The following is a 20586-nucleotide window of genomic DNA, read 5'->3' on the forward strand; positions in this document are numbered from 1 at the left end:
CAGTCATATTCAGGTTTTAATATTAGAGACAGTCATGGTCAGGCTGTCTCTAGCAGCTCAGATGTAGGGTCTGAGAACTTATAGAATTAAAAGCAGGGTTTTGATATCCTAGATAGCTCATTATGTAGGTTTATCCTTAATAATAAATAAACATATCATCTGTGTCTAAAGATGAAATTGAAGCTTTAGTACTAGGTACAAATCACAACTAGGCCATCTTGTATCTGCAGATAATATTCAGACTAGCTCTTTCATATTAGGTACACCTTTTTTTTTCCTAAATTATTAAGCACTTAGTTTTTGCAGTGGTATGGAAGCAACGTGTGGCCCAGAGTGTCTTAATAATTGCTTGTTATAGCTAACACAACCCTTTGTTCTTTTGTTAGATGATGTCTTCCACCAACAGGGAGTTTTTTCAGTATATTTTTTACTTGTGTTAAAATTAGTTAGAAGGTGAAATTTTGGTGCCGTGACACCTACGATTTACTACAAATCCCAACTTAATCTCTTGCATCAAATTTAAAATAATGCATACATGAAAATAATGGCTTTCTTGAATGTGGAACTATTTGGGGCAAGAAAGATAATTTAATGTTAAAAAAAGATGGTTGTTTTCGAGAGGTGTTAAGTTCAGAAGAAATCCTCTCTTGAACTTAGAAATGTTGCCAATGCTGCAAAGGTTTATAAAATTGGTCAGTTTGTAACTGCCAAATCAAAATTACCTGCTTCCATGTGGTATAACTAGACCACTGAAGTAAACACATTGCCCCTGAGAACTGATCTGAGAGTGCAGATCACTGAGGTTTTCTGGAGTAAATTGGTAACAAGTGAGTTTGAGACCATGAAAAAAAGTTTCTATAGAACTACATCATTACCAACCAGAGCACAACAGAAACAGAGCTGTTGAGAAATGAGAATCAATGGATCAAAACTGTGAAATACGGGTAATGATCCTTTCCAACCCCAGAGTTACCCCCTGATGGATTGTTGTTAACAATTTGCCACTCTTTACTTTGAACCAGAAAACTCATCATCCTAAGTCTGTTATGTCAGGGGCACCTTCAGCAGAGTTTGGCAATAAACCAGACAGAAGGAGGTTTGATCAAGTACCACAGGCCCCGTGAAAGAGGCCAAACAACTCATAACCTATGACATTCAAGACTGTGACAAGAGTATATATAGACCACTTCTTGAAAGTTTTCAGTCAATTCACAGCTCGAGATGGCTGAATTCAGTTCAGCAGCAGGCTGTCCAACAACTGATTCTGAGCTTAGGCAGTCCAGCCTACAATGCCATCAATCATCTGGATAACAAACAATAAAAAGACGGGTAAACGTGGTCAACAAAAATGAAGAAACATTACGACTTAAAATAAAAATACAAACAAAAACAATTTCCAGTTTTGTTTGAAAGAAGGTTTTAATAAAGAAGTGTATCCATGAATAACAGATGCATTCCATTAACTATGCCTTTTAAGTATATTTCCAAGTTCTGTATCTAAGAAAATTTCTACTATTTATCTATTTATTCTTGCCAAGTCCAGCTAAAGCAAATTTTTACACCCTGTCAATTTCTTCAATCCAACCTATGTGTTTTGATAATTTTTGATGTAGCCTTTTATGAATTTCTCACTTCCAATAGATTTTTTTAAATTTCTTCAATTGACAAAATGCAACCATTTGTTATATTTAAAAAAATGTTATCAATTTGATATCTATAGGCCAATCTCATTTCACTTTCATGACAGTCAACTATCAGAAACTATTTTTCTTTGGCTATATATAAAATCATAAATGTAATACTCTTTTAAAGTTCAAAAACATGCTGCAGATTTGTCCCATCATGCATTCCACTTCTAGATTGGCAAGTCGATGAAACTATATCGCCAAGTTCCATAAACCCATTTTTCCCAAAATTTCACACCAATGATGAACCCCACTCCCTGAGGATGGCTAAAAAGCTACATTACAGTGATGGTTTGGAAAGTTTTTGTATCTGTACTATAAGAATGATAGTTGTTTACCTAACAATGGACTTAAGGTACACATCATATATGTCTAACATCATGGCTAAAATGCAAGATATGTTAAGTATGATATTAGGTATTTCTGGTTGACATGACAGCATTAATTGAGGAGGGTTAATGTATAGTCACACCTCTTGAGAGCATCGAAATTAATGTCTGGTTACTTACACAGATAACCATGGTATGGAGTACTAAGTCTAATAGCATCTTATTTACACAGATAATCACAATAGATGGTACTAATACAAGTATCATTTTGTTTATACAGATAGCCATGGTAGGGAGAACTAAGGCTAATGTACATTTTCTTTTTGCACATGTAACTAAAGTAGGTAGTACTGATAATAGTGTAACTTTTTTGCACATAAACCATAGTAGGTAGTACTGACATTAGGAGAGAAGTTAACAATAAACTTTACATATGTTACCTCACCAAGATTTAAACAATAAGTTTCAAACAACTCTACTTTATTACAGGATGAATTTCTCCATTTATGTGACAACTTCAGATTTGTTGGTTTAGTCGAAATTGATTTGAAAACAAAAAGGTACTTGAAGTAAAATTAGCAGTGCACATAATATATACCTTAAGGTGTATTGAAGTTAACAAAGTGCATTAATTATTTACATTTCCAATCTCACGAATGACTTCAAACTTAGGATTGTGAAAATATTGTTCAAAACTTTAACACTTTGTTTTAATCCGTAATGATGAGAAAACCTACTTGTTGAGAAAGTAATATATTTAGAAACCCACTTCTGTCTTTGTGAACCTGACGATGACCAAAGAAGGTCAAAACGTTGTTTGCTCCTCTACTAGTGCTTTCTCTACCCTACCGGCCGTTTCTAAATATACAACTTTGTTTTACCATTTTCTTTTTTACAGAACTCCATTTTCTGTCAAAAGATTTAATTTTGAAAAGTTAAAACTGAGATACTGAGAGGAAATTTTTTAACACCAGAAATGAAACAAACATTATAAACAATGTGTATTTTTCTGTTCCATATTAAAATACCTAGAATCATGTATCAATAATGAAATGTAGGAGGACAAATTTCAGTACTTACAATTTAACACTGATGAGGTAAGACTAGCTAAAAATATAAAACAAAAACTGATAAAAGAAAAATAATTCAATTTACTATGATTCAACAACAGTAATACAGTAATGTGTTAATAATTTCCATATGAACTATGGTAAAAAGTGGAATTTCTGCTACAAATGAAAAGAAACAAAAGTTTAGTTGCATTAATTTTCACAATACAACGTAATATGTGGAGTTTACCACCAGTCAGTAAACAACAATACATATTCGAAATACCACTTAATTATACAATTATGACCTTTAAAGGATTTATTTACCCTAAAGAAAACTCTGGTATAGGGTGTATTAACCTTGCTATACACGATATAAAGAAAGTAGAACATTATGGAATAAAAATACTGTAGATCAACTACAGGTATCTATGATACGAAGGAGTTTTTGATACATCTCATTTCTTACAGGAAAGAACTAATTCCCTTGTTTTTAGTCCTTGTTTGTAAGAATACACTACAGACTTTATATTATATAGTACATAATTATTACTGCATGTACATATGTACTTACACTGTACAAACTATCCTCAAGAGTACACTATAGACTATATATTGTACATAATTATTACTACATGTACATATGTACTTACACTGTACAAACTTGCCATTTTAATGAAAGACCTCAATTAGGTCAGATATGCAAATGAATAACAACAACATTAGTAATAATAAAAAGTTCAAAGAACGACCCGGTGCGCTATTTTCCTTGTCAATTAGTAAATAGGTCCTGTTTTTTTCACTGTCACTAGATGGAGCATCCTCCAAAGCTTTTTCTGCTGCTAATGTAAAGCTACTATCTCCTGTCGTCAAAACGTCAAAAACACATGCATCAAAATAGAAGTTGACAACATTACGTTGCCTGCACAATTCAACAGCCTGCTGCACGGGGACTGCGGGCCGAGAGTTGCGGGCAACTTTGCTAATCCAGTGGTTGGGGTGGGCCAAAAACTGTTTGTGATCGATACGTTCTCGACGCGGACAACCCTTAACACAAAGCTGCAAGTTCTCTGAACTGGCACTAATAATTGCAACCTCTTCTGGCATCTTGATAGCAAAGGTTAAGTAACTTCCAACTTGTCGAATCACAATCCGCGTGGCGATGTAACGGATATAAATTTCCACGTGGCTACCTGGATCTACCTCCCAGACAAAGACAGGTTCAACTTCAGGCTTACCTTTAGAGCCATCATTAAACATACCAGGTAAATTGTTTGTTTGAGATTCAAACGTCCTCTCCTGTGTACAAGGTTTATAGTCTCGCACGATCACAGTGACCTGTTGAACAAAAATAATAAGAATATCTTAAGATGTTAATATACTTTTGACACACTATTAAATTAATTTTAGACATAAATATTTTTACGTTTTCAATAGACAACCTACTGAAGAAAAGGTAAACAATTCGAACCACTAACGCACATCTTTTAAGTAGGTCAGAATGTCGCATGCATACTTTATAAACTATTATATTTCAGAAAATATTTTTACTTTTATTCTACACATATAGTACATAAAGTTAGCACTGAAAGAACTTAGCTCAACAACAACAAGCATGTAACTAATTACACAATTACTGTACGGAATCATCCATCATGTTAAAACACTGCCATGTTCCTTTCGTATCACCTAATCAGTTTGTTCTAAAATACGTGGTGGTCCAACGTTAAATTAAACGTTATTAGACATACGTTTCACATTATTCTTCCCATATATATTTTATTGTGAATATTAACAAAGTGTCTAAAGTGTGACAAGCCAAAACAGGTGTAAGACAGTCTGTATATAAACAATACACGCAACTACGCTGTACAAAATTTGATACAACTTGTAATGAAACAAACTGTACGAGGTCTGTTCAAAAAATACGCGGACTGACGTCATAAAACAAAATGTACTTTATTTAGAAGTTACAGGTCTGGGACCCCTTCAAAGTACTCTCCTCCCCAACGCACACACTTATCCCAACGGTGTTTCCACTTGTTGAAACAGTCCTGGTACGCTTCTTTTGTAATGTCCTCCAGCTCCTTCGTCGCATTTACCTTAATCTCGGGAATCGTCTCAAATCTTCTTCCTTTCAAGGGTCTTTTGAGTTTGGGGAACAAGACAAAATCGCAAGGAGCAAGGTCAGGTGAGTAGGGGGGTGGGGAAGAACAGTGATCGAGTGTTTGGCCAAAAACTCACGAGTTCTGAGGGCCGAATTTCGCAGCAACGCGGTGCATCTTTAATTTTTCGGTCAAAATCTCGTAACAAGATCCAACTGATATCCCACACTCTTCAGCAAGCTCCCTGACAGTCAGACGTCGATTTGCCCGCACCAGGGTGTTGATTTTGTCGACATGTGGGTCGTCAGTTGACGTGGAAGGACGTCCAGGATGCTCATCATTTTCAATGGACTGTCGACCATCCTTAAAACGTTCATGCCACTTGAAAACCGCGTAGCTAATACACAAATGAAGATATCTGCAATCGGGAAATGGCGTAGTAATCAGCTGATCTTAAAACCGCGTAGCTAAACCTAGATATCGACATCAAGCGTCGATCAGCTTGTGCAAACCCTGGAACCAACTGGAGTCGCGCAATTCAAACAGTCCGCGTATTTTTTGAACAGCCCTCGTAAACTGCTAGCTTTTTCTGAACATTATTTTTAGCAGGATGTGATTTTTCTCTCCAGTTACGAGAATGAAATAAATTTATCAATGTTTTTTCAGTCATCAGCCATCATTTGTATTGCATTTTCAATATTGAAAATTATCATATTTTCTATATTTGACAGCAATCAGTAATGTCGAGAAAACTCACTTGTAGAGAAATATATATGTAAAAACAGCTCGTGTGGGTTGAGAAAATTTTTTGCGTAGAGGAGTGAACAACGTTTCGACCTTCTTCGGTCATCGTCATGTTCACATGACCAAAAAAGGTCGAAACGTTGTTCACTCCTCTACGCAAAAAATTTTCTCAACCCACACGAGCTGTTTTTACATATATATTTGACAGCAATGTTCCTTAAAAGCTGTACAAGATAGTGAAAAATAATGATTTAAACAAATATTTCTCCAGTAAATGGCATAAATATAAACAAAACTATGTCAATAAGAGGCCAGAATAATTACAATATATATATAAAAAATTATTTAGATTGTTTTTGAATTTCGCACAAAGCTACTCGAGGGCTATCTGCGCTAGCCGTCCCTAATTTAGCAGTGTAAGACCAGAGGGAAGACAGCTAATCATCACTACCCACCGCCAACTCTTGGGCTACTCTTTTACCAACGATTGGCCGTCACATTATTACGCCCCCAGGGCTGAAAAAGCGAGCATGTTTGGTGCGACGGGGATTCGAACCCGCGACCCTTGCATTACGAGTCCCACGCCTTAACCCACGTGTCTATGCCAGGCCAATTATTTAGATAACAATATAAAAGAACTTGTCTTTATATAGATTCTACACGTGTTCCTGTAAAGTTAGCAGTTTTGTAATGAGGAAAACAGATGGCAGCACGCATGCAGATTTGGTGACTCGTAATGGTTTGATTTGTTTTTAATTTCGTGCAAATGTACTCGAGGGTTATCGGCGTTAGCCGTTTCTAATTCAGCAGTGTAAAACTAGAGGGAAGTCAACTAGTCATTATCACCCATCGCCAGCTATTGGGCTACTCTTTTACCAACGAATAGTGGGATTGATCGTACTTTATAACGCTTCCACGGATGAAAATGCGACCATGTTTGGTGTGACGGGGATTCGAACTCGCGACCCTCAGACTACGAGTCGAGTGCCTTAACCACCTGGCTATGCCGGGCCCATTTAATGTGATAATGAAGCGAAAACCTACCAACACCTCAAACGTTGTTATTCGCTGGTCAACCTGATCCATCCGAGCGAGTACTCTTTACTGTGTATTCCTGAATCAAATCATTAACTACGTTGTTCTGTTTCTATACAGGCTCATCGAGGGCGGGAGGAACTGAGAATATCTTTTCCAGAAGCCATGAGCCTTGCGTACGGTACGTATCGTTTCAGTACAAAATGTTTAAGCAAACATCTCGGTACGACTTCAATGGCACGTAAACGGCATCATTACACTAATTATTCAGAGGGTTGGGAAGGGGTATTCTTACCCAGGACACATGATATTCCTGATTTATATTCTTACAGCAATTGAAGACAGTTCCTTGGTTAAAAAAAAAAACAACAACAACAAAAACTGTATGTAATCAAGCTATTATGGAAAAACCGTTTAATACAGCCATGTTACTAATCAGTTTGCCCTAAGATTCATGGTGGCCTAATGCCAAATTAAACAGGTTTCATTTCCACCTATTTCAGTCCCCTGCATATTTTACTTGAATAACGTCTTTTAGAGAAGGAATAAACAATCACACAACATTTATTTTGATTGATATAAATAATAATTTAATGCACTACATAACAAGAATGTTCAAAACCATTGTGATTTTTCTGGTCTTACATCTAAACTAAATTTACTATAATGATATATCAAGACAAGCATTATACCACCAGCACACACATTATTGTACTAGTCATAACAACATCAAATAAAATCACTCAATATTCAGAAGATGCTTCAAAAGCACAAGTATTTTTCGTTTGGTCATATAAATTTTGTTTATCTTATAAACAACACTTGTTTAGGAGATAAACAAGCTAAGCACACTATTCTGAGAAATAGGTTCACTTGTTTTTTTTAAAAACAATGCCAAATTTTGGTTCTGTATTTTTACGTGTATCCTCTACAGCGGCGAAGAACAAGTCTTCTTACGAGTCTCAAATAAATCATACCACACACCATGACATCACAAGTAACGTTCCAGTGGGCACCGACAGTCTCAGCTGTTACTTTGCGTATTTTGAATCACCTTGACAACAAATTAAAATTAACCTTCAGAGTGCCAAAATTATACTTGGAGTCTGTTTCTATGTCCGTGTCAGTTTTTTTTTTTTTTTTATAGACCACTTTATTAAAAACAAATGTACAAAATTATCACTATATAACGTAAGAGTTACTTTCTTCCAGACTCGTTCTAATATTATAGCGATAGGATTCCTGGAATGAGCATTCACAGGAACTACCGCGAGAGAAACAGAAACATTGAGTGTAACTTGGTACGCGCTATTGTAAAGTATGTCAATCTATAAAATAATAATAACAAGCTTTCAAAAGTGCATCATTCAGCTGAACCTCACAGCAACCAGAAACTGCGATTCAAATGAAACTATATAAAACTACCATATTGCGGTTATATAAAGTAACTATTTGTTCTTAATGTTGTTTGTTTGTTTGTTTGGAATTTCGCGCAAAGCTACTCGAGGGCTACCTGCGCTAGCCGTCCCTAATTTAACAGTGCAAGACGAGAGGGAAGGCAGGTACTCATCAGCACCCACCGCCAACTCTTGGGCTACTCTTTTACCCACAAATAGTGAGACTGACTCTACATTATAACGCCCCCACGGCTAAAAGGACGAGCATGTTTGGCGCAATGGGGATTTTAACCCGTGACCCTCAGATTACGAGTCCAACGCCTCAACCACCTGGCCGTGACGAGCCTATTCTTAATGAACACATCATAATTTCAAAATTTTCGAGAGCTCTTACTTCCTAAGTATTCTTGAATTAAATCATTAAGAATGATTTTCTCTTTCTATTCATGCCTACCGTGAGGGTGGGGCAAAAATCAATCAATTAGGCATCACTTCAAAACATGATTCAGGTGGTGGTGGAGGGTTACTCTTACCCCAAGCACATGAAAACTCTCAGCGGTCCTGTTTCTATGTTCAATTGAAGACAGTTCCATTTGAAAAAATAAAACTGTACGAAATCATGCATCGTGTTAAATCGTTTAATACTGCCATGTTAAAATAAACAAACATACTTTTCGGTTCACCTAATCAGTTTGTCTTAAACTTCATGGTGGCTCCTACGCTACATTAAACGTTCTTAGACATACGTTTCATTTTCACATTCAGTCCCTTGTATATTTTATTGTGAAACCGCAAGGGCGAAACGTTGATTGAAATCAAAAAGTATAAAGCTCGTTTTCTTTCTCAGCTTTTCATCACAACACATACAATTATTATGTCTACTTAATATACACGCACTGTATTACCTCTGTTTCATTGAATATTTATTAGCAAAAACACGACAATGATGCCAAGTGTTGAACTTCAGCAAACACCGAGCAGTTGCGAATTTTAGATTATGTAGGTTCTCCTTAAGGAGTGGCAAAATTCGTGCAAGCAGGAGACAGAGACTATAGACAAAAGTGGGGCAAATATTCTATAGCCATATATCTGGCTTCAGATACAGTGTGCAACAGCGACGTCCACCAGTTTACGGTCTTCACAGTGGAAAAAAGGAGTGGTAGAACTTCTTCAGAAATTGGTGGTGGTGAGAGGTATCTTAATATAATCAATTCACAATTGTTAACTAACATGTTTTTTTTATTATTATTTTGTACAATGTGCAAAATGTCAGGAAATAAAGGAAGTCAGGCCAACTGCAGCAAAACCGTGACCAGTCTTAGTATGACCAGCGGCGAGGAGTAGGAGAAAGGAGAAATATAACTATAAAAAATATTTAAAATGTTTATTTGTAAACATATAATGTTATGACACAGTACTCCATATTTGCACTGAATATATATGCATGCATCTACAAAATAAAGAAAATTCATATGGTTTTATATATGGCTTTACAACTTATAAACTATAAAGCCTGCATGTATGTAGATATAAACACTAGTCAACATGCACTGCACGCTTACGCACGTATTAAATACAGGGTGACCCGTAAGTCCCTACCCATCCATATGTTGTTATGTTATATTCAATTACGCATGTATTATAAACTTGTTTCTTTTTTCAGATGTAAGCCGATTTACACTTGAAGAGCGTATTGTGACAAGTACGTGGGTATATTATGCAGCGAGAATGAGGAACAGCACACAGATACACTGGATACATAAGATATATGGATGGGTAGCGACTTACGGCCCACCCTGTACATGCTGACAAACTCCAGTTCCTACAGCATTCCAGTATAGCTTAAAGAATCCCTCCATTCCAGTATTTACAGATTCTCCATACACTTACATGGTGTAAATATAGTTTATACATTCTACAAGCACCACCATATACTTATATGTATGTATTCTACAAGTACCATCATATAGATATTTTCAATGGATGTGCTCTTCCAGACCCTAACTTCACATACACAATTTCACTACAATTCATTAAAACTATAAAATATCTAATTTTCATTGAAGTTCTTCGGGTGTTTTTTGTTCTTCTTCACACATAAAATTTATTTTGCAGAAAAACATACTTTAATTTTATAGATTTTTCATACATGGTACACTAATAACTCATAACTTACGATTAGGTGCCAAATCTATAAGCCACACGTGCTACGCTTTTCAACAAAATGTTTGCGCACGTCTAAGCATACAATCACGTGGGCTACACGTGTTAAAAGTTCACTACAGGTTCACCTAACTGTAAAAGTGAACCGTTTCTAGTCGTTCCTCATTACAATTAAAGGTGGCTTATTTAGAGCAGCAAGACAATAGAGTGAAATCACGTGCAAATATACAAGTCTTGGTTGAACCACGGAAAGTCGATAAGCAGTGTTTTTGCTCAAGTTTTCAAAAGAATACTTAAGGTGAACGTTTATTATTGGATGCCAACTCTTAAGCACAAATTTTATAAAACTTTTACTAGATCTTTTGAAATTATCCTGATTAAAAGTTGTTTAATTTAACGTGATATTAGCTTAAGCAATTGACATAAATAATTATGCTTGATGCGGCTGTATCGAGTACATGAGAAGATGATGATGAAAAACTGTTAATCTAGATTCCACGGCATTGCTATAAAGGAAGTTATTAACACTGATTTAGAAAGATAAACCACCATCATATATTTAAAAGAATCTGGTTTGTTTTGTGAAATGATGGTCCGCTCCGTATAATGGGTTGCGATTTTAAAGCCAATATTCCTTACTGTCCAGTGTCACTTTCTTCCTTGTTGGCGTGTGTTATCAACCTGGGGCATGATGATGGGTAAACCAAAACACGTGGCCTAGCTAATTAATTAATGAATATCTGCTGTAAAATAATTATTTTTTATTTTTTGAATTTCACACAAAGCTACTCGAGGGCTATCTGCGCTAGCCGTTTCTAATTTAGCAGTGTAAGACTAGAGGGAAGGCAGCTAGTCATCACCACTCACCGCCAACTCTTGGACTACCCTTTTACCAACGAATAGTGGGATTTACCGTCACATTTATAACGCCCCCACGGCTGGAAGGGCGAGCATGTTTGGCGCGATGGGGATGCGAACCAGCGACACTCAGATTACGAGTCGCACGCTTTAACGCGTTAGACCATGCCGGTCCCGTAAAATTATTATCAAAGCTATAAATGGAGCTACCAGTTTGGTCACAAATTTTTATTTCATTCCTCTAAATCACACGTTCAATCCTTTTTTGGCCGCATTTTTCTTTCACACCTAGACCCGGCATGGCCAAGCGTGTTAAGGTGTGTGACTCGCAATCTGAGGGTTGCGGGTTCGCATCCCCGTCGTGTCAAACATACTCGCCCTTTCAGCCGTGGGGGCGTTATAATGTGACGGTCAATCCCACTATCCGTTAGTAAAAGAGTAGCCCAAGAGTTGGCGGTGGGTGGTGATGACTAGCTGCCTTCCCTCTCGTCTTACACTGCTAAATTAGGGACTAGCACAGATATCACTCGAGTAGCTTTGTGCGAAATTAAAAAAAAACAAACTTTCACACCAAAAGGTGTTTTTTGATTATATAGCATTTACAAGGAATGAAGTGTGTACAGACGGTATAATGTAAATAAATGTTGCTTACTATGAATATATATATGAAATAAGTAATAAAATTAATATATTAAGTCAAATTTGAAATTACGGCAGAGACAGGTAAAACTAAAATTATGAACACATATATATCCAGTCTTTTAATGTTGCGAGAGAAAAATAATTTATCAATAAATTAACTTCTAAACGGGTCTATTTATTCATGGCTGACTGCTGCTACTTAATCATAATTACTTCAGTTGTTTTTTTCTGTCTTCGTAATCGTCATCTTCATTCAATGTACGATCTTTGAAATTAATTTAGCCATCAATAACCCACAGCCAGTAAACCTCGTTTTCAAACAGAGACCCTTCTTGATTATGATTCGTACACTTCTCTGGGACATGTAGATGGCTTTTCCACTGAATTTTGCGTATGTGGGTTGTCACCTGTTACAAGATGCCGTACCTATGTTCACCACATCTTAACTTATTTCAGGTCTCTTTCTAAATGGTATGTACCCCAAATTAATCCATATTAATTTGTTTTTCAGTGTCATTGAGTTCAAGGGAGAATATCCCATCTTGAAAATTCTAAACTCTCGTCATGAGCACATGGTGTGATTACATGAATATTTTGCGACAAAAAGGACTGTTACATGCCTATCCCAAAAGCGATCGATCTTTCAATAAATAGACGTTTGAACGCTAATTTGGTAATAATTTTCTTTCTCTAACATTAAATACATATCTCTACATATTTGTAATTTTGCGTCAAATAATACATTTGTATAACTGACCATTTAATAAATTTAATATAAATATCTCATATCTGTCCTTGCTCAGCAACATTGTTTTTAACATTTCTTACTCGTCTGCATTCTGTTGTCTCCAGGCGCTGTTCTTTCCTTGCAAGTTGACCTAATATGGCCAGGTGGGTTAAGGCGTTCGACTCGTAATCCGAGGGTCACGGGTTCGAATCCAGGTCGCACCAAACATGCTCGCCCTTTCAGCCGTGGGGCATTATAATTTGACGGTCAATCACACCATTCGTTAGTAAAAGAATAGCACAAGAGTAGGCGGTAGATGGTGATGACTAGTTGCCTTCCCTCTAATCTTACACTGATAAATTAGGGGCGGCTAGCTTAGATAACCCTTGAATAGCTTTGCGCGAAATTCAATAAATAATCCTTGCAAATTATATTTATGTAAACACCTACCTCGTACTTTACCAGTTAATATGCATTTCTTTATACGGTATTTCAAGAAGGGTTATAATCGAAACTATATACATTGTCTAAAATTTATAATAATTAAAATTAGTCTATAATTTCAAAGTGCTGATTATTAAACCTACACCATTGTGCAAATTAATTGAAACAAGACGGAAAATTACGATTTTTTTAATTTTTTGCGTTTTATTTCTGAGAATCCAAAAATTACTCGCAAATTAATACATGCTATGACCGCCTTTATATTTCAGAAGATCATTAATCCACTTTGGCATCGAGTCCACGAGCTGACTGCAATCTTTATTAATTTTTGGATCGCGGTACCACACCTCAATTATGGCCTTAATTAGCTTATCTTTCGTAGTACAGTCTTTTCCCCAAAGTCTTTCTTTACAAATCGCCCAAAGATTTTCAATAGGATTTAAGTCCGGAGAATTTCCAGGCCAGTCCAGCACCTTTATTCGCGTTGTTTCACAAGTTTCGATGTGTGGCACGGAGCCAGATCTTGCTGAAAAATGCCAGATCCATCTGGAAATCTCTTTTTCAATTCTGGAACGACTCTTCTCTGCAAAACTTCGATGTACTGTGGCCCTCGCACCATACCTTCTACGATATGTAATGTAAGTCTCCGACGCCATAGTAGCTGAAAAAGCCCCAATACATCTTCTTCAAGGGATGTTTTACGAACTGATTGATGTGAGATTCTCGAAGTTTCTCACCTGTAGATCTGCGAACATGCAGACTTCTTTGACCCTGTACGAAGAAATTAGTTTCATCACTGAATAACACCTTCCTTCATTGTTCTTGCGTCCAGTTCTTGTATTTCAGACCCCATTGATACCGTTTTTTTCTTCACTGAGTTGGTAAAAAGTTGTTTTTTGACTGGTCTCCTTACCCTTCTAACGCAATTTCGAATGACGTAATATTCCACAAAATTTCGTCATATATCGCAAAACACAGCTAATGACGCAGTCTGTGTGAAAAAAAAAATGACTATTAAAGGAAATCAGCAGGTCCAGCGAGCCTACACCGGCCGCCATTATGAAAATATTGTAAAATGACCATTTGTTTCTATTAATTTGCACAAGGGTGTATCTTCTAATGAACTCTAAATCTCAGAAAGGCAGTACGTAAATAAAATGTTACTTTCGGGGGGAAGTGACGTAGCACGTGTTCAAAAAAGGTATCGTCATAAAAACGTATGAAATGTGAAACACAGAACGACTGAGTTGAAAAATATTTTGATATATTTTTTATGAAACATAATGCTGAGTTTCAAGTAATAAACTAATACTAATATAGTGACTTCCAGTATATCACATTTTAGACCAGTACTACTACAGCAGTTTTCATTACGATACCATATCACATTTTACAGACCAGTCACATTTTACTACAGCAGTTTTCATTACGATACCATATTTCAGGCTAATAATATTACAGCACCTTTCAGTATTATATCACATTTAATACTAATATTATTTGTAACAGATTTAATATTATATATTTAATATCTATGTTTATTTCAGATTAATAAATATTTAGAAGTGCATGTAACTTGTATTGTTAAAAGTGGGTTGCAAACGTCATACCTGTTACCTAAATCTGTAGAAGATATATATTGCCAAAAGTGGTATCATTTTACATTAATACTATCAGAACAGCTTTCAATATATAATATTTTAGACTAATACTATTACAGCAGCTTTTAGTATACCACTTTTTAGACTAATACTAATTGAATTTGCAAGACAACAAAATAAACAAGTATTTGAAGTTGATATGCCATCAGAAATTCCAAACATTAAATCTACTGCTGTTTTCATAAGTAAGGCAAAATAAAGTGGAATTACTGCAAGTCCATTCACCATGATTAATCTTTGATGAAGTTCTGTGCTACTAATCTGTTTAAACGTGAACTGTTCCCCCACCCACTGTGAGAATGGTAAATTTCAGATTTATAACACTAATATCAGGGGTTTGATTCCACTTTGTGGACACTACAGATAGCCCAAGATGGCTCTGCTATAAGAAAAACATATACACACACACACAAAGGTGAATTTTCAAGCTGAAGTTTACAGACAGTGAAAAGACTTTGTACAGTTTTTGAAAGGCTTGTGGTTTAACACTAAGCTGATGTCCTTTGAATAGTTTTATCAAAATGTAAATTGCAGTATCTGGCAATAGTTTCATTACTGGGTATATAATTATAGTGAACATGAGTGATATTGAAAAAGTAGATCCACTTTAATAGCAATACTTAAATGTTTACCACATTTTAACATTTAGTTCATGAATTATTTTTAAATGCATACTTAAAAGTTTTCATTTTTGATAATTTTTTTTTTTTATGTAATCTTAGTTTCATTGCGGCTGAAGACTGCTTACCAGGACAACAAAATCACCAAGATTAATTAATAGTTCTCATTCTAGTTTATAGAGTTGTCTATTATTTTTTACCACTTACTCCTTTGTATACAACTTAGATTATTTATACTGATTATCCCTTGAACTGCAACTGCTTTATGTATTGTGCACTCCATAGTATATAGATTACAGACTTTATGTATTTTGCACTCCATAGTGTTAAATTATTTATACTGATTATCACTTGAACTGTGACTGCTTTATGTATTTTGCACTCCACTTGTCTGATTTTTTTAATAGTGATTCTGCCCACAGTTATTATGCAGTCCATAGTATATAGCTTACAGACTTTGTCTTTTTTAATAGTGATTCTCCCATAGTTAAAAGTATATACTATCACTGTTACCCACATGATGCTTAATCCTAAATCAAAACTGAAGTTATGCATTAAAATTATGATTCTGCTACCTTAATCATGTATATGACAGATAACACCCTACTAATTACAATGTTAAACCTCTTCCCACACAGAATTACACATACACAAATAAATGTAAAGCATGTCTCACTTTGGAAAAGTCAATGTATATAAAATGTGTATGTTTACCTTTTAAATTAGTATTATATCATAAATAAACTTACATCAGTTCTCAATATAAAAGTATTAACTCAATATAAAGAGCTATTTTTTAAATCTAAATTTCTATTAAACACTGAGTAACCGATTTATAATCACTCATGAAGAAAAAATGTAATTAAATATCATTTCTTAAGAACCCAATCCTACATCTCAAATTACACTGATTTATAATACCTTGCTGCTGAAAATGTTAATGAGTGTAAAAACCAAAAAACACCAATACTCCTGAAAAAAACATGGATATCGAATCAACCAACACTCAACTTCAAATTACATTTTATAAAATAAACAAAATAAGTTCTTCATTACAGAACTTATTATATCAACTATATACTGGGGATTCATTAAGCTTTAAAAAAATCAATTTTTCAAATATTGTACTAGTCTTGAAACTACTTCTTCCATTACCAGTCATGTTTAATCTCATGGCCACGTTTACATAATATTAAGAGAAACTATAATTTTGACTGTGACAATCATCAACATAAAAGTCAGTCAGTCAATCTTACACCACAAACCTTCTCCCATGCACTAAACACTAACTCAGTGTTCACAATTTTGTCAAGTTGACTATCCTTTATGTTGCTAAATTTACTGTATTTTACTTTAGAATGATCACTTAGTTATCCTACATATTAAACTTAATTGTATATATTGAATATAATGACATTACTACCCAATTAATATTCCAAATTGATGAAGTAAAAATGAAGTAATTTTTTTTTTACTTTCTTTCAGATCATTTTGTGAAGACAAAAATAAACGATAAATTTAAAAACTCTTCACTTATAAGAGTTCTGTTTCAGTTTGTTAAATTCGTTGACAAAATTTTTAGAAAACAAAACAGATAGAATTAGCATTATGACTTTCAAAACGTGACGAGTTTCAAATAGCAGAATATTGAATTTGGGAGACAATTACTTTGATTGGACAACATTAGTAAAAGCCTAAACAACAACGTAATCTGAAACACAATGTACAACTCGTACAGTGTTACGTAACAAAATGTCACAAATAATACTGTTAAAATACTCCATCTTCAACACTTCTGTCTTAAAACTAAACAATCTTGAAATGTGAAGTCACAAAATAAACAGTAACACACTAAACACTTGTTTATCCAACAGTAACCTTGGTGAACTTTTTTAATGCCATTTTAATAACACTAAGCGTGTTGTTTTCATTTGTTACGTTTTTTTGCAATATACAGGAGTAAATATTAATGTTACTGACTAAAACAATTATGTGCAGTTTCGATTGCACTATAAAATTTGCAAAGGTGAAAGTGGCGCAGTGATAAGTGTTCTGTATTGTGTCTTCGAATGTCCTTGGTTCGCACCCCGCAACAGCTAAAAAATATCACCCCAATTTCAGGGTCACGGACGTGTTATAACAATGACAGTCAAAACCCACTATTTTCATAGATTAACCAACGAACTGACTGTAAGTGGGGTTGAACAGCTGCTTTCCTTTCAAGATTAGGGACAACTATTGCAGATAGCCCTCAAGTATTTTTGTGTGAAATTCAATCATCCTCATAAAATGAGTATGGAAATTCGGCACAAAAAAACAACTTCGTCTAAACAGTTGTCATATCACAGCTTACAAAATATAAAATGTGTCAGTAAGATATGCATAATGTTTATACATGGTATATATACGTTTCTTAATTTACACGTACTCGTGTTTCAAGTTGTTACAATTTTAGAACAAAAACAAACAAATCGAGTTTACAGTAGCAGCCATTTAAATATAATATAGTTTCTTGTGTTGCGTATTGACAGATTCACGAGCTTTAATAAAAATCAAGACAATTGTATACCTTATAGTACTGGTATAAAAGTACTGGTATTCGCTCCTCGTTTAAAATTAACTCTGAATAGGAAACAGCAGTATAAAATATTCAATGGACGCTGAAACATCGATGTATAGCGACTAAAATAGTTCTTAAAAATTCCCCTACTTCCTGTCGGTATTTTCTATTAAATAATGATGAAGTCTGGAAGATAACAATTCCCTATTATACCCTTTGCTGTGACATGCGTATACAGCAACATGAGCATGCGTTATTGGGACTTACCTAAGTCCTAATAGCTTTAGTCCTAAGCGCTTTAGTAAGTGTGACAGAATTCTGCGATTAGGGATAGTCTAAATCCACGAAAAGAAATATGCAAATACATGCGGAAAATTAAATTATATTTGAACAGAGAAATATAGAAATTCTGCTGACTTTCTGGAGTATCTTTTAGGTTAAATGTCTGTACTATTAATGACTTATTTAAAAAAAAAGTTAATATAGTAAACTATAACACAATTATTAGTAAATACTTCTAATGTAATATAGGAAGCATTTTGCCACTAAAATCAAAATACGACATTGTAATTTATTCATATATTTCGAAACTAAACAATAAGTACTAAAATACAGTCATTCGGTTTATAAATGATTAAAGATAAGTCTCTCGTGTATTTACTGTTTATCTTAACAAAAACTGGTCATTCTAAACTCAAAAAATGATCAACTGTCTGTACTGCTTAACTCATCCTCTCCTATACTGTAACACCCCTCTCCTCACAAAATGTAGCGTAACTGACCTCGCCTACTTAAATTGTGTAAAACATATGTCTCTTCTCCTCCCATTTCTTTATATCAGCCTCCAAGGTCAAACAGTTTTCATTCTCATCGTGTGAGGTTTGTTTTAATGCGTTCTCGCTGTATTTTGAGATACCAGATAAATGTATCAAATCTCAAACAGATTAAAAACAACAACAACAAAAACTGTTCTCTATATTTGGGTACTTATCAGTTGGTAGCTTTTACACCATACATATATACGTGTACAATATTGGAGGTCATTTTTTGATTTTTCTGTTGGCATACCTACATCTAAAGAAATGAGTTACATCACTTATCTCAGTTAAATTGAAGAAATATCTATTACCTTTGTTTGTTTGTTTGTTATTAGGTACAAAAGAGATTATATCCATGCTGTGCCACAGTTGATGTTATAAGCATTCAGACTCACCGCTGAGACACCAGGGGCTTATAATTTGTAATAAAATCTAATTGATTTTGTTATCGAATTATTGAACCCATTTTTTGATAATTCTCAGAAACACCCTCCCTTCTTAAATTTGTTGTATTTATAGTACGATTCAATACGGTATGTATGGTTAGACACATTTCTAACTTTAACTTCATTCACTACTTCGTCCGTATTTTATAAACAACGCCGTTTCACATCGCTTCTAAACTCATTCTCGGAAGAACGGGTGAATAGGCTATCAAATTTTGATCACGAGATGGAGACCAGCTTAATATATATGATGTTATCTACGCAGCACGCTATAATTACTAGCTAACCCCGTTTTATAGTTTATGTTGTACAAACAATACTTACACACATATTAAACATACACCAGAAGGAAAGTTCTATTGAGTGGGTTGTTTGAACCTCTAAATTGTACGTAAAACATAATGCTAGTTCATCACGGATAGGTAAGTTTATCATGCTAGGTTTCATTGTTGTCTATTTTACTTCCTTCAAATTACATATAAAAAATGGAGAATTGAAATGAAATGTAACAGTTACTATAAAATGTTCCCTTCCCGCAGGAACACAAAACGTCTTAGAAAATAAATATTGTAAATATGACATCCAGTGAATTGACATGAGAATGCTAAAGCAGTGACCATCTTGGTATAATATATATATATATAATTTTGGTTTTAATCATAAAGATAAGTTTAATATTTTATAAAGTAACTAAACCAATATTTAGACAGCACCTGTGTATGTATATGATCAGAGTCAAAATTCTTTATAAAAAAACCAAAAAGCATTGAATTATTATACACAATAAAGGTAAAAATGATTGTCTGATACATTAAACATCTGGCCCGGTGGCTTAAGGCGTTCTACTCGTAATCTGAGGGTCACGGGTTCAAATCCCTGTCGCACGAAGCATTCGCGCCCTTTCAGCCGTGGGGGCGTTATAATGTTACAGTCAATCCCACTATTCGTTAGTAAAAAAGTAGCCCAAAAGTTGGCGGTAAGTGATGATGACTAGCTGCCTTCCCTCTAGTCTTACATTGCTAAATTAGGGACGGCTAACGCTGATAGCCCTCGGGTAGCTTTGTGCGAAATTAAAAAAAAAAAACACTAAATTTTTTTTCGTGCGTTATCATAAGTGCAGTTTTACGTAACAGTCAATCTGTTACATAACAGCCAGTAAGTCAAATATTAGACTACTATACAACTTATACAAATTATCAATCAGATCATTCTTTACTGTCCCAAGTGAAGGTCGCGGGTTCGAATTCCTGTCGCACCAAACCATGCTCGCCAGTCCCAGGTTTAGTTTCCAGCAAAAAGAACG

General features: G+C 34.9%; 1 protein-coding gene and 1 long non-coding RNA gene across 2 annotated transcripts in view; one reads left to right on the forward strand and one right to left on the reverse strand.

The window, feature by feature from the left end:
- The window catches only part of LOC143239698 (uncharacterized), a 28051-nt gene extending 17904 nt beyond the window's left edge, over positions 1 to 10147 (forward strand). The window contains exons 2-3 of the long non-coding RNA XR_013021316.1: positions 7068 to 7128; positions 10008 to 10147. This is a non-coding gene — a long non-coding RNA (uncharacterized LOC143239698). The remainder of the gene's footprint in view (positions 1 to 7067; positions 7129 to 10007) is intronic.
- LOC143239687 (repulsive guidance molecule A-like) overlaps positions 3148 to 20586 on the reverse strand; it is a 37676-nt gene continuing 20237 nt past the window's right edge. The window contains exon 3 of the mRNA XM_076481058.1: positions 3148 to 4401. Within this exon, the coding sequence (XP_076337173.1) occupies positions 3736 to 4401 (666 nt within the window). The 3' untranslated portion in view covers positions 3148 to 3735. The remainder of the gene's footprint in view (positions 4402 to 20586) is intronic.

Source organism: Tachypleus tridentatus, chromosome 2 (assembly GCF_004210375.1).
Source record: "Tachypleus tridentatus isolate NWPU-2018 chromosome 2, ASM421037v1, whole genome shotgun sequence".
Classification (NCBI taxonomy): domain Eukaryota; kingdom Metazoa; phylum Arthropoda; class Merostomata; order Xiphosura; family Limulidae; genus Tachypleus; species Tachypleus tridentatus.